General features: G+C 42.0%; 1 protein-coding gene across 2 annotated transcripts in view; it reads right to left on the reverse strand.

The window, feature by feature from the left end:
• col18a1a (collagen type XVIII alpha 1 chain a) overlaps positions 1-8,914 on the reverse strand; it is a 76,908-nt gene extending 67,994 nt beyond the window's left edge. For both annotated transcript variants that reach the window (XM_030111449.1, XM_030111448.1), the window contains exons 1-2: positions 8,772-8,914; positions 8,587-8,660 (exon numbers count right to left, since the gene is read on the reverse strand). In XM_030111449.1, coding sequence (XP_029967309.1) covers positions 8,587-8,660; positions 8,772-8,782 — 85 coding nt within the window. In that variant the 5' untranslated portion in view covers positions 8,783-8,914. The remainder of the gene's footprint in view (positions 1-8,586; positions 8,661-8,771) is intronic.
• Between the last annotated feature and the right edge of the window lie 3,535 nt (positions 8,915-12,449).

Here is a 12,449-nt window from a genome sequence, read left to right on the forward strand (position 1 = left end):
TCTATATAAGGTCATGAATGTGTCGATGAGTTTGCTGCGTCTTCAGTGCGCTCTGGTCCTTTTACAGCCATGTCACTGCTGGCGCTCACTGTCACCTGCATCTCTGGTCCATTTGTTCAGCACGCAATGCACCAATACATAGAGAAACAGATCTGTCTTTTTCATGTATTATCTTCCACCATTCAGAAAGTTGTGGGTTTGATCACCCATGTCTATATGTCAGTGTGTCATTGGGCAAAACACGAGTTCTGATTTGCTCCCAGTGGGACTGGTTGACCATCCATTGACCATCTTCTGTACCACTTTGTCCAACTTAAAGTTTCGAGGGGTTGGAACCAAACACCGCTGACTATGGATGAATGCAGTTCACCACAGGGCAAACACAGAGAAACAAACACGCAAACTCACACTCACACTAAAAGGAAGGAATTAACCTCACTCCTCTGTATTTGGACTGTGGGAGGAAACGGATTTAGTTGGAGAAAACCCTGGGAAAACAAAAAAAGACCCCCAATCCCAGCCTCAGACCAGTAACTTTTTTGCTGTGAGTGCTAAACACTACACCACCATTCTCCCTGGCTTGTGTTGCTTTACTTGATATAAGTTTAGAACTTCCTAGATATTAGGCGAAAGTGATATTCCTGCCATGAATGCCATGCCAAAATAAAAACACAGATTTTGGCCCATTAATGCAAACTAAAAATCCTGAACCTCACGCTCACATGTAGACTTATAAAGCTTAACTTTAATGCTTGAATAAAAACTGCAATTGAAAGTAAATTCAACTGTGACTGTACTTGAAACTACAGCCAGAGGAAATCCCTAATGGTGGTTTTTAGGCTCTTCCTTCAGACCTCAGTAATCACTGTCATGTGTGAAAAAGCCCTGGAAGCTCACACTGCAACCTGTGTCACAAAGGTAGAAACTGCAACACTCCTGCATAGTTTAGACTGCAAGTGTGTACAAAAATGTCCCATGTGTGACAGCATCAGTCCACACACTGCACCTCCACAGACACTGTATTTTACAGTAATTGTAAATCTCTTCCTGCTTTCTTCTGGTCTGGTCTCTATTTAGCTTGGCCGGACACATTCGAAACAAGAAACTCGAGGCTACAATGACTTTATGCTGTCAGGCCCAAATAATAAGGTCATAAAGCAGACTTGTGAAACCACAGGCCTCTGCTGAACATGACAGTCACTGTGCTTTGTGAGACGCAGAATAACCTGGCGGCGAACCTCCCAAGATGTGTGTCCCGAAGCGATCACAGAACAACCCTGCAAATCTTTCACTGGGCCTCTAAATATTTGACATCCTCGTGGTTGGCCTATGTTCCTCTTCCCCGAGCCTCTCAATGGATGGCACTGTGCCACCTGGCCCAGAACAAGCAGGGAGTGAATGGAGGGCACCCTTTATTGTCTACAAGCTCATGATTCACACAACAATTAGCAGCTTTCAAGTTATGAGCGAGCGAGGTATTCACTTGGTGAAAAGTCCAGACTCAGCACATGATCAAACAGGAGCTCAAGCCTGACTGGTTTACTGTCGAGCAATGATGTACGTACAAAAGGAGAGGGTATAGGGAGGACTTAGAAGCTGGTGTGAGAAGAACTCAACTCAAAGGCCGAAAAAAATTGACGTACTTAGGTGATGGTCAACTGGTGTTTTGTCCAGATCTTTTTGTCTCCCACTAGTCAATAACCAAACGTACCTGGAAAGGCCACCTCAGTGAGTGCAGGTCATGTCGTTTAACCCTGTACCTCGCTGAAAGGCCCACTTCCGTCACATCTATACGAAAGTAAAGGACAGAGGTGCAGGAATCGGCAAATCCCTCCTTTGTCACAGGAGCTCTGGTCTCGATGGTAATCTCCCTGTCCCTTGGGATTCTCCTCAGTTCACACCCCCATGGTGTGAGATTTGTGAGAGGGTGAAAAGAGAAGTGCCTACAGACATAGCGGCCCTTGAAGGACGGGTGAATGAGTGGAATTCAAGGGTGCCTTGAAAAGCAGTCCTGCACATCATGAGAGTCAATCAGAAGATAAGAAGACGTGGAGAGCGAAAAAAGAGGGATATAACGGCAAAGTGCGGCTCGAAACGCACAATGGCATTCCCCAGAGGGGCCTCACGATATGCTGAATGGTCTATTCATTCATTTAAAAAAAAAAAAACACACACACACACATGCACACACACACACACACATTGGGTGGTAGTTGCTGCTTGTGTTAACAGTGCCCACATCTGACAGTTAAAATATGCTTATTTCAGACTTAAATCTGTAAAGTACCTTCTAAATAGCGTAAGAGGATCACGTCACGACCCGACACATAGAGTGCCGCACACAGTTGAGGCCACTCTGAACCAGCAGCTCCATCGTGGGGAGTGAAAGAAGCCGATGGTATAGATTTCTTAGGACAAGAGAATGTAAATGGGTGGAGGTGAGGTGGGCGGGGGGTCTCTGGTTTCATGCGGCTCCGTGTTCAGCACGCTGTCAGAAAGGACAAGCGAACACTACCTAAAGCTGGAGACTGGGACAAAGTGCCAGGTAGATGGATCCGGTTTCCTTTGCTACAGCCAAATACAGCTTTGTGGTGGAAAAATCTGCACCTGGTGGCCATGGAAACCAAGTTTTCATCCAGGCTATGGCCACTGGTGCTGAAAAACTGACCGCACAAAGGAAGTAAGTGTTGCTTGAAAGGCAGTGTGGACGAAGGAGGATAAATGACAGTTTGGGTGGTCAATGGAAGAACTCTGTGAGGGTTTCTTGGTCACTTCTCAGTTTTTTTTTTTGTTTGTTTCTTTTTTTTTTTGCTTCTTGAAGTCAGGTCACTGTTCATGCTATGACTTCTAGACTATGTCTAAAAGGGTCTCTTAACTCGCAAACTATTGAACTCTTGGACTGCTGACAAATGACAACTTGACCCTTTTAAGTCTTTTACTTCAATTGATCAATGTTGGGTTTGCAAACACACTTTAACCACAAGTCAAAATAAAGAAGCGTCTTTCATTTGTTTTTACTGCTAACATTAGTGATATGTGTGAATACTGGACATATAGGAAGAAATGATCAACCAGCAAGAAAAGTTAAGCTGAAACCTCTAGAGATGCTAAAGCGACTTGAAAGTTGAGAGTTAAATATGGCTGAAATTACAAGCTAAAAATGTAAGAAAGTTAAAGCTTCTCAAATAGCTAAAACGGGCTAAAGTTTGACATTTTTAGAAGGTAACTTTGAATAGAGTTTTTTAATAATGCACAAAACCATGTTAAACAGGTTTAGTGGCTCCAAACCAATTTTATCTGGTGGAAAATGGCAAAAACATCTCTTTTGATGATGGAGATTACAGCCATTGCTGCAGTCACATTTGCACTCATTTTAATTCAGGAGGCACAAGCACTGTAATTTCAGCTGGAGTGGACCAGGGCGGTAAAACGGTGCCATGATAACCTTTAAATTCAAACTTCAGTTTTTCTTTGATGTGGTGCAGAGTATATATGTGATGGAAATAGCTATACTTTCACAATGCCAAGCAATTCCTTCCATAAATAATTACAATCTCAACCTCAATCTCTCAGTTTTCTTTTTTAATGAAACCCGCTGAAAAAAAATACAGTGAAATATTGAAAAACCTTCTCCTCCTGCTGTTGCATTATGCATGCATGGGTCTCAGCGTTGTCTTTTGTCCACTATTCTCAAGAAATGTGTTCAAAAATCCAATGTTCTCTTTGATATTTTTACAATTTCCTTGATGGTTTGGCAGGCCGGGTTAGAGCCGCCTCTTGCAGGCCACTTTTGGCCCACAGGCCTTATGTTTGACACCACTGGTCTATGGCATTGATTACCAACCCTAGCCGGCATTGGGAACCCATTGTTCCATGCCTTGTAACCACATCAATGCAGTAATAATCTCCAGATGAAGAAGCAGCAGCTGTCTTCTGTAAGCTCTCACTTCATGTTTGTGTTGAGAAGCCACCGAGCAATCACACTTTCCCCCCCAAATGTCCATAAAGGTGCTTCTCAAAACATAAAGTCTTCAAAATGCGGATCAGAAGCATGAAGTTTTTACCTGTTTCATCCCATTCTATGAGCAGATCTTTAATATAATACTTGCATCTACTGTAGAGTCCTGTAATTTGCAGACCTTCGCACCTTACACTAACTGTTACCTGGTGGGGATAATAAGTGAGGGGTTGCACCGCAAACAGGAAAGAGGCGCTAAGAGGCAAGAGGGCACTCAGCGTGCCATTAGCGCTGGAGATAGTCGGGTGTGCAGAGCAAGTCGCTCTACAAATCCTCTCCTTTTGGAACATAAGCAGTAATTATGGCGTCCCTCTGTATTTTGCCGCCGTCAACCCGGCATTTTGACATCAGGGACAGCATGAGAGAACAGCTGAGTGCACCTGAAACGCCGAGTGGAGGGAGCACGTAAAAATACAAATAACAGCTGTCAGCGGCATTCAAAAGGCCGGCCTGACCCTAAGAAGCGAGATAATAGGGGAGGGCAAATACAGAACAAATAACCGAGAAACGCTCAGAGAGAGCATTGCTTTGCACATGGCATCAGACTGGAAATGAAACATTATGTGCATGTGAAATTTCTGTCTTTCTGGTTCTGAGTGGAGCTGTCGCAAGGTCACCGCATGCAGAAAACATGTCTTGTTCACAGAATGAAAAATGCCATAAAATATCAGTTTAAAATGATACAATAAGCGCAAATCCTTTCCTAACTGACCTTGATTTCAGTATGAAACCGCTATAAACCCAGAGGAGTGTGAAGCAAAGCTTTTCTTTCTCTGACAGTTGATCTCAGGCCTGTTAAAGGCTCAACCGAGTGAAATCTTTAGGTTGTCTCAGTTGCTATTTTTTCCCCATTCATTTCTGAGAATAAATCAAGAAAAAAGAAATAATCAAAAATAAACCGTAAAATGCATACCTGCAGGATAACTTTTTTTCTTACAGAATTTGTTGTAGGTGGCAAACATAATAATTAAAAACACAAATTCTGCATCTAAACAATCAGTGTTAACAACAGTGACAGATGAAGATTTACCAGATTTATTGTTTTTGCCTGTGGAACTCAAAAGCTGTTCATTCTATCAAAAACCATTAAAAAATGAATAAACCTGGAATTTAACTTTCAAACTCTCACTCGGGTGGACTGGGAGTCAATTGTAACATGATTTAGATGACGTTTTCAAGTGAAAATGTAGAGCTTTCATTCTGGGGTTCGTTTACATGACAACGGTGAAAACGCATCTTTCTGAAAACGTTCAGACTCCGTATAAACATGTGAGAATGCAACTTTTCTGAAGCATTTCCACTGCACATGTGCACCCTGGCTGTAGTAAACAGTTCTTCTGCACATGCACAAGTAGATGGACAACAACAACAATGGCGTCCTCCAGAGTGTCCTGACTCCCAGTCCATGTTCTCCTGGACACGGTAGTTTTACAGCTGAGTCGCCTGTAATAACAATCCAACTTTGTTCAGCACGCATGTGTGTGTCTACTCCCTTAGGGGAATATAGACCCTTCAACTCAAACCAGGTTAATCTCACACTGGACCTTACTTTGTAATGTTTATAGTCGACGTAGAAACAAGACCGTCGAGCTTCACCGCAGGAAGCAGATTTAGCAATCAAAGCAGGATGCGACCGCTGAGGTTCCCTAGCAAAACATCCATGAGTTCCATCTCTACGTCCTGACAAATCACTGAATTTTTCAGCTTTAAAATGAAGCCAAACAGTGAACTGCAGCATCTGGAACTCGTGACGGATTTTATCTGCAGTGAATTTTCTCCAGGAGAAAGGAGACGTCAGTCACTCCTGCCCAGTTCTCGAAACTGCAGCAGAAAGTCTAAACACAGACGGATATCCACCTATCCACTTGACACTCGGATTGACTCCCACCCGCAGGCTCAAACGTCTGCTTACCCCGAGAGTCCGAGAAACACAAATTCCGCGGGGAGAAGACGTAAACCATCTAATCAACTTTCCAAAAGAGCGGTCAGCCGACGAGACGCTACAAAAACAAATCCTGCATGGAAGTGCCGAGCTTAAGGGCAGCGAGACACTTCCAGAGATTTCGATTACGCATAAGCAGGTTTACTGACTAGAAAATCCTGGGATTAGACATCACAAGGTTCACTGAGTCAACAGAATCTATGCACAGGCGGCCCATTTATTTAATTTAAGGGTTACAATGATCCTAAGAGAGGAAAGAGGCCCCCCTAACAGTCCAACAGCCTCTTGTCACTGATAACCTGGCTTTTATTCCTGGACCGGCGCTTGTTTTCAAATTAGAACAGATTACATCTGGAGTTTATGACAATTATGCCTTAGTGTGGATTGTTGATGTTGGATTTCATGGTTTTCGAGGGAAACATTAGTACAAATGACTGAAGAACACACAGGGCAGTCAGTCTGGTTTGTTTTGGCTTTAGCTTTTGTATTACAGTTGTTTGCATCTTTAAAAGAGGTGAGTCGGCATTTCATTAATTTATGTCACAAAATGATTCATTTTAAGCCTTAACATTCAAAGTGTATAAAAATGGCGGCACGTCAGGCTAATGAGAACGATGAATCTGTCAAGGCGTGCACCAAGAGAGAGAGTTACATCAGATATGGATTCATAGAAGTAGATATAAAAGCAGAATTAGAGCTGAAAGTGTCTTTTGTGTTTTGGATTTGTGTTTCTACAACAGACCAAAAATATGTTTGAAGCAACAGAAAATGGAACTTTCAAAAACGCTCCAACTTCTTCTACTTGTAAACAAACTTTTCTGAAGCGTTGCAGCAGTGCATGTGCACCATGGCTGGAGTAAATAACTGTTCTGCACATGAGTCCCAGTCCATATTCTCCAAGGATGAAGTATTTTTATAGTTCAGCATCACCTTTAATAGCAATCCAACTTCGAATGTCCGTGTACTCCAACAGACAAAAAATGCAAAAAAACGAGGCGTTTTCACTTGAAACGTCGTCGTGTAAACAGGTCTAAAATGTTCTATTGCAGTGTGTTACTGAGAATAATGTTGCAAAATCAGTTTAAACGGCTGTAAAACCTCAGTCAAGGTAGAATCTATTATCAAAGGGAGCGTTGCGAGGATTTAAGCACAGAAAAAAAGTTTGAGTGTTTTGTTATCCCTGCTCCGCACATAAAAAAAACCTATTTCTTTTACGACTGTTTCAACAGGGTGGAATGGCTTTCCTGTCCCTCTGGCCATCACGCCTGCTGCACTTTCAAAAAAAAAGAGAGAGAGAGACAGAGAGAAAGCCCCTCAGCCAGCTGTGATTTTTAATGCACCACCTAATTCAGCCATTAAATGGCACAGTGGGGTGTTCCCTTACAGCCAGGCCCCCATCCCACCCCCTCTCCCCGTCCTCCTGCTCTCCCTTCAGGCACAGCCACGCTGGGTGCATGTCAAAGATCACATGACAATAGGGATTCCTGACCCAGCCGAGGAGCGGGGAATGAATCAGACCTAATTCAACCACGTCGCAGGCGGCTGGAGCGCTGCTCTCCAGACAAGAGTGGCAAGGCCTTTTCAGCTATAACACACACACTCACACACACTCACACAGACACACAGGACAGCATTCCTGTGCAAATGTCGCGCCGTTTTTAGGGTTACTTGAAATATGTTTCAAGATGTCAAAGTATCTCCACCTGTCCGGGGTTTTATCAGACATGGAGTGATCTTAAAAATGACATATAAATGTTAAAATGCAGCATTATCAGACACACAATCTTCCATTAGAGACCCCAAAATGTTAGATCTCCTCAGCGTTAGTTGTGGTCGATCAAATATTAATTGTCATCCTCTCAGTTTCCTCTCTATATATCAGCTGTCAGCTCCACGCTGCTCAGAATGGACGTTTACTGAATGAATGTATGGCATTAGTAAGGTTGAAGGATAAATAATTCAGGAACAGATGAGAATCCTTTCATCCCACGGCCCCGACGGCTCGGTGACACCACGGCCAGGAAAGTCATGCTTAACTCCATCTTCTATTCTAACAGAAGAGTAGGAGGCTGGGACAGGTCGCCACAAAGCAGGGAAGAGAGGGAAATTAGAGATTTTTCTAGAGGCTGGAAGCAACAAAGCAAAATCTTTAAACAAGTGAAGAAAAAAAAAAAGAAAAAGAAACAGACTTTGGACTTGAGAAAAAGCCTGTAAACAGCCCCAAAGCCACCTTCTGAGAATTGAGGAACTGCTGCTTTTTATCAGCCAATCAAAACAATGTGTCACCAGGGGCTTAGTGGGAGAAAAGGTGGCTGCATACATAGAAGGTTGCCTTGTTAACCGAGCACACAGACACAAAAAAGAGAGAGCAAACAGCCTCAACATACAACCACTGCTGTGCACATCAGCTGCTTTGAAGATGTAAAACGTGTCTTTATTCCTAAAGGCTTCACAGAAAATCAAATAAAACTGAAAAAAGAGGGAGGATGTGCTCCAGTTTGAATGGATCACAAGATTTACGCACCAGAGGTGAAATGTTAACAAGAGCTAGCCATCAGGGGAGAATTAAAATGTCACAGCAGTTGAAGTGCCGGGTTTTTTTTTTTTTTTCCTTTCTTCTTCTTACCTGTCCACTGCGATCCAGCTGAGCCGAGCAGGAGGAGGACGCAGCAGACGACGCGCTCCGGCCATGAAGAACACCTGCAGACAGGCAGCGGGCGGACGCACGGTCACACACACAAAACTTTTACTGCACAAAGAAAAAAATAAAAAAAGAAGTTTCAACCATTTCCCCTGCACAGAAAGTAGTACCTCATCTTCATCTCGTCTTTCTGAGGGGCCGAGGAGGAGAACTACATGGACTGATCGGAGGGGCAGAGTGCGTAAAAGAGCGAGTTCTTGGTCCAGCACCTCCACCTCTGTCTGCTGCTGCTGCCGGCACAGCTGATGAGGACGCGGCTCTGCTGGGAGCTGGAGGGAGGAGGAGGAGGAGGAGGAGGAGGAGGAGAGCAGAGACCTGCAGGGGGGCTTCACATCCCGGGCTTCCGCCAGGTCCTAGAGCCAAACCACACCTCTGTGGCCTCAGTGCGCATTTCAGGGCTGTGCGTCATTTTATATCACATCCACACCCAAATAATAATAATAATAATAATAACTAGGTTTTTTTTTTGTTGTTGTTGTTTTTTGCAGGGGTGCATCCAGAGAATACTGTGGAACAGGGCCAAAGGGGGCACCACGAGTAAACCTTGGGGTGGCACCCAAATGACTGACCAAACACTTTAGCCTTTTATAAAAGTGTTCACAAAGGCCCCGTTTATAAGACAATGTTTCAAGCGAAAATCCAGAATTTTTGCGTTTTTGTTTCCAAAATGTTCTGTTTACACACCAACCGCAGAAACGCTGCTTTGGGAGTTGTTGTTTGTAATGGAAGCACATACATGTGCATGCATAGAGTAATATTCTACAAACATTAACAATGGTGGGTGCACGGATGTTTTATGGATGGGTGAAGAAATTGGATTGCTATTACAGGTGAAGATCAAATATTAAACAAAGCAAGTCCCAGGAGACGATGGGACTTGAATTTACAATGGTAAAAAAAGTGTGTTCGTCAGAACAAGCTTGGGAAATAACCTATTCGAATATTATCATCTTGAAAGTTAAAGGAAAAAGTTGTTTTTCTTCATTCTTTTGCTTTTTAACAGTTTTCTAACTTTTTAAAGAAAGAAGCAAAAATGTCATTGAAATGTATGATATGGGTTATACAAAAATCAAAAAGACAAAAAAAATTCACCATGTATGGCTTCGTGGAGTGAAATAACCTATTCCCAGTCCCTTTCAGATTTTTCTTCATTCTTTAAATAAAAAAAACAAACATTCTATTGTTTTGAATTCTTTAAATAAAGTGAAATTCAGTCATCATAATGTCTCTCTTTTCACTGGATTGGATTGCTTTATTTGCAGGTCACTAATGAAATACAGTGATTTGGATGAAACGCTGAGAAAGCTCTTTGCAGACTTCCAGTGAGAATTTTAGGTGTTTAAATATGTGGTATTTGTATGCATAGTTTGACAAATACAATGTCATTTTGTCCAGGTTTACACTTTCCAAAGATTTTTTAACAATATATGAATAACAATTTTTTAAAAAACTAAACTCAAAACAATCTTGAAGAAAAAAACCGTAAGTGTTGAATTTCTTCATTTCAAAATATTTCAATGAATGTGCTGTAAATTGATAAAGAGCATCGTTTTCTAACATGATTTCTGAACTCTTGTTGCCTTCACAGCTTTGAGTTCCACTTTCAGCATAATGTTACCACAAAAAGTATCTTCAGTGTGATTGACCACGCAAAGAAGAAGCAAGAATGAAAACTGGCGTGCGCTCACATGCAGTCAGACTTAGATCAGTGTGGAAAACATCAGTTTGGTTTACAGATGCAGAGACTGAAATTACTTAAAATTGATACGTTTATTGTCCAAGTGTTGTGCTTTTTCACAATTTCCTTGAATTTTACAAGTCGATTTTAGCAGGAGTTTAAATGTCTGCTTCTTCAGCACACTTAGTGAAAGATTCAACAGCATATAAAGTGGCATCAGTGGAGCAAAACAGCTGTTTATTGACTATTAGTTTCTCCATAATGTAAATTTTATTTCAGCTTTTAACATTGATATTAGTGAATATATCATGTTATAATCTAATAGTCTACTTGTTGTCAGATTAATGTCAGATTACCATTGATAATCCATCCATCTATCGTCTATGTCAACCTCCTATCTATCAAACTGAACAAATTCTACTTTCCTTTTCCACATTTTGGACCATTTCTCATTGTATTTCTACAAAACATGATACCAATCTATAATATGTGATTTCAAAATATCAGTTATATATATATATATATATATATATATATATATATATATATATATATATATATATATATATATATATATATATATATATAAGTTCCATTTACACAATGGCGTTTTGGGAATCCGTTTACATGAAAACAGCTCCCAAGGTGAAACTTTCTGAAAACACTCTGACTCTGTCGCCATGGCAATGTAGGGAAACACAACTTTTCTGAATCGCTGCTGCTGTGCACCACAACCGCACATGCGCTAGATGGACAGTGACAAATACAAACAATCTCCATTTCTTTCCTCAGCACTAATTTTTCTATTTTTGTGTTTGTCATTTTTCCTGCTTCCACCCACGTCTTTATCGATATTGGCAGAAAGCGCAGCACAGTGCAGCTCTTGTCTCCTGACACATTGACCTACCTGTCAAGCCTCCGTGTTGACTTTAGCTGGAGCGCGCAGTTGATCGGGCCCCCCGAAAACCCTCCGACATGAGCTGTGTGTAAACCTGCCATTTCCACCGGAAAATCCTCTCACTCAGGCAAAGTTTACACTGTCACTGCCTCCTCCAGCAGGAGTGGGCTTACAAGAACAGACAAGACTGAGCAAATGACCGCTTATTTACTTTAGTTTATCTTAGCTGGAGGTAAGAAAAAGGTGAGACCTCCACCTGTGGAGTAAAGTTAAAATCTGAAGAAATGCATGGTATGAGTCACTGGCTTTTCTCTCGTTAGCATCACTGAAGCATAAGCTGCCTCTCTTGACTGAGAGAAAAATCCCCACATGTTGGAAGAGTTCTCTTATAAACACATTCAGAGAGAGTGAATCATCTCAGAAGTCTCTGTGGGACACAGGATGTCGCCTACATATCTGGAAGAGGGTTCACAGTGTTCCTGCATCGTAGTTCCACTTCTTAAAAGTTGTACTTTGAACCACGTTTGGCTGGTTGTGACGTTACTAATCCTGCCTGCAGCGGCACGCCTCCGAGCCTGACCTCAAGCTGACTGTTTTCCTTGGAGGAGATGAAGCTGAGGGCACATTTGAACAGTTGTAGAGTGAAATACAAAGTTTTTAATGTGCATGGCAGGTTGCATCTGGAAGTCCTCTGACCGCATTTTGCATTTTTTTTTTTTTTTTTATCAGGGTCACCGCAACAAACCTTGTGTATGATTTCACTCAAGGATTCAATCCAGCAAACTTTCAGATAATAATTTACTTCTGGAACCTTTCACCAAATCTAAGTCAATGGAGTGAAAAAAGGCACCCAGACACCAGATATAAGTTCAGCTATGGGCTGTTGCACTTACACAAATAAGCCACTAGAGGATGAAGTTGGTTTTCTTTTCACACATACTGCTTTGAATGGAACTATTCAGTTTTATCTGAACTCTGCGCACGCCCATATGCTACAAAGACAAACTCAACATGAGGTTAAACACCCTTTGAAATCATATAAATGGATACTTGTCTTTAAATACATGTGTACTCTTGCCTAAACTTTCAGGCTTTTGCATTTTCTCCTGTGATGCTGCTCAGCTGTGCAGGAGTTCTGAGCACCAGCAGGTTCACATGGACGTCTTTGGCATTTACAGCTACAGTTTCACTGTTTTATAGCGTGAAACAGCC

The sequence above is a fragment of the Salarias fasciatus genome, chromosome 16 (genome assembly GCF_902148845.1).
Source record: "Salarias fasciatus chromosome 16, fSalaFa1.1, whole genome shotgun sequence".
In the NCBI taxonomy this organism is placed as follows: Eukaryota; Metazoa; Chordata; class Actinopteri; order Blenniiformes; family Blenniidae; genus Salarias; species Salarias fasciatus.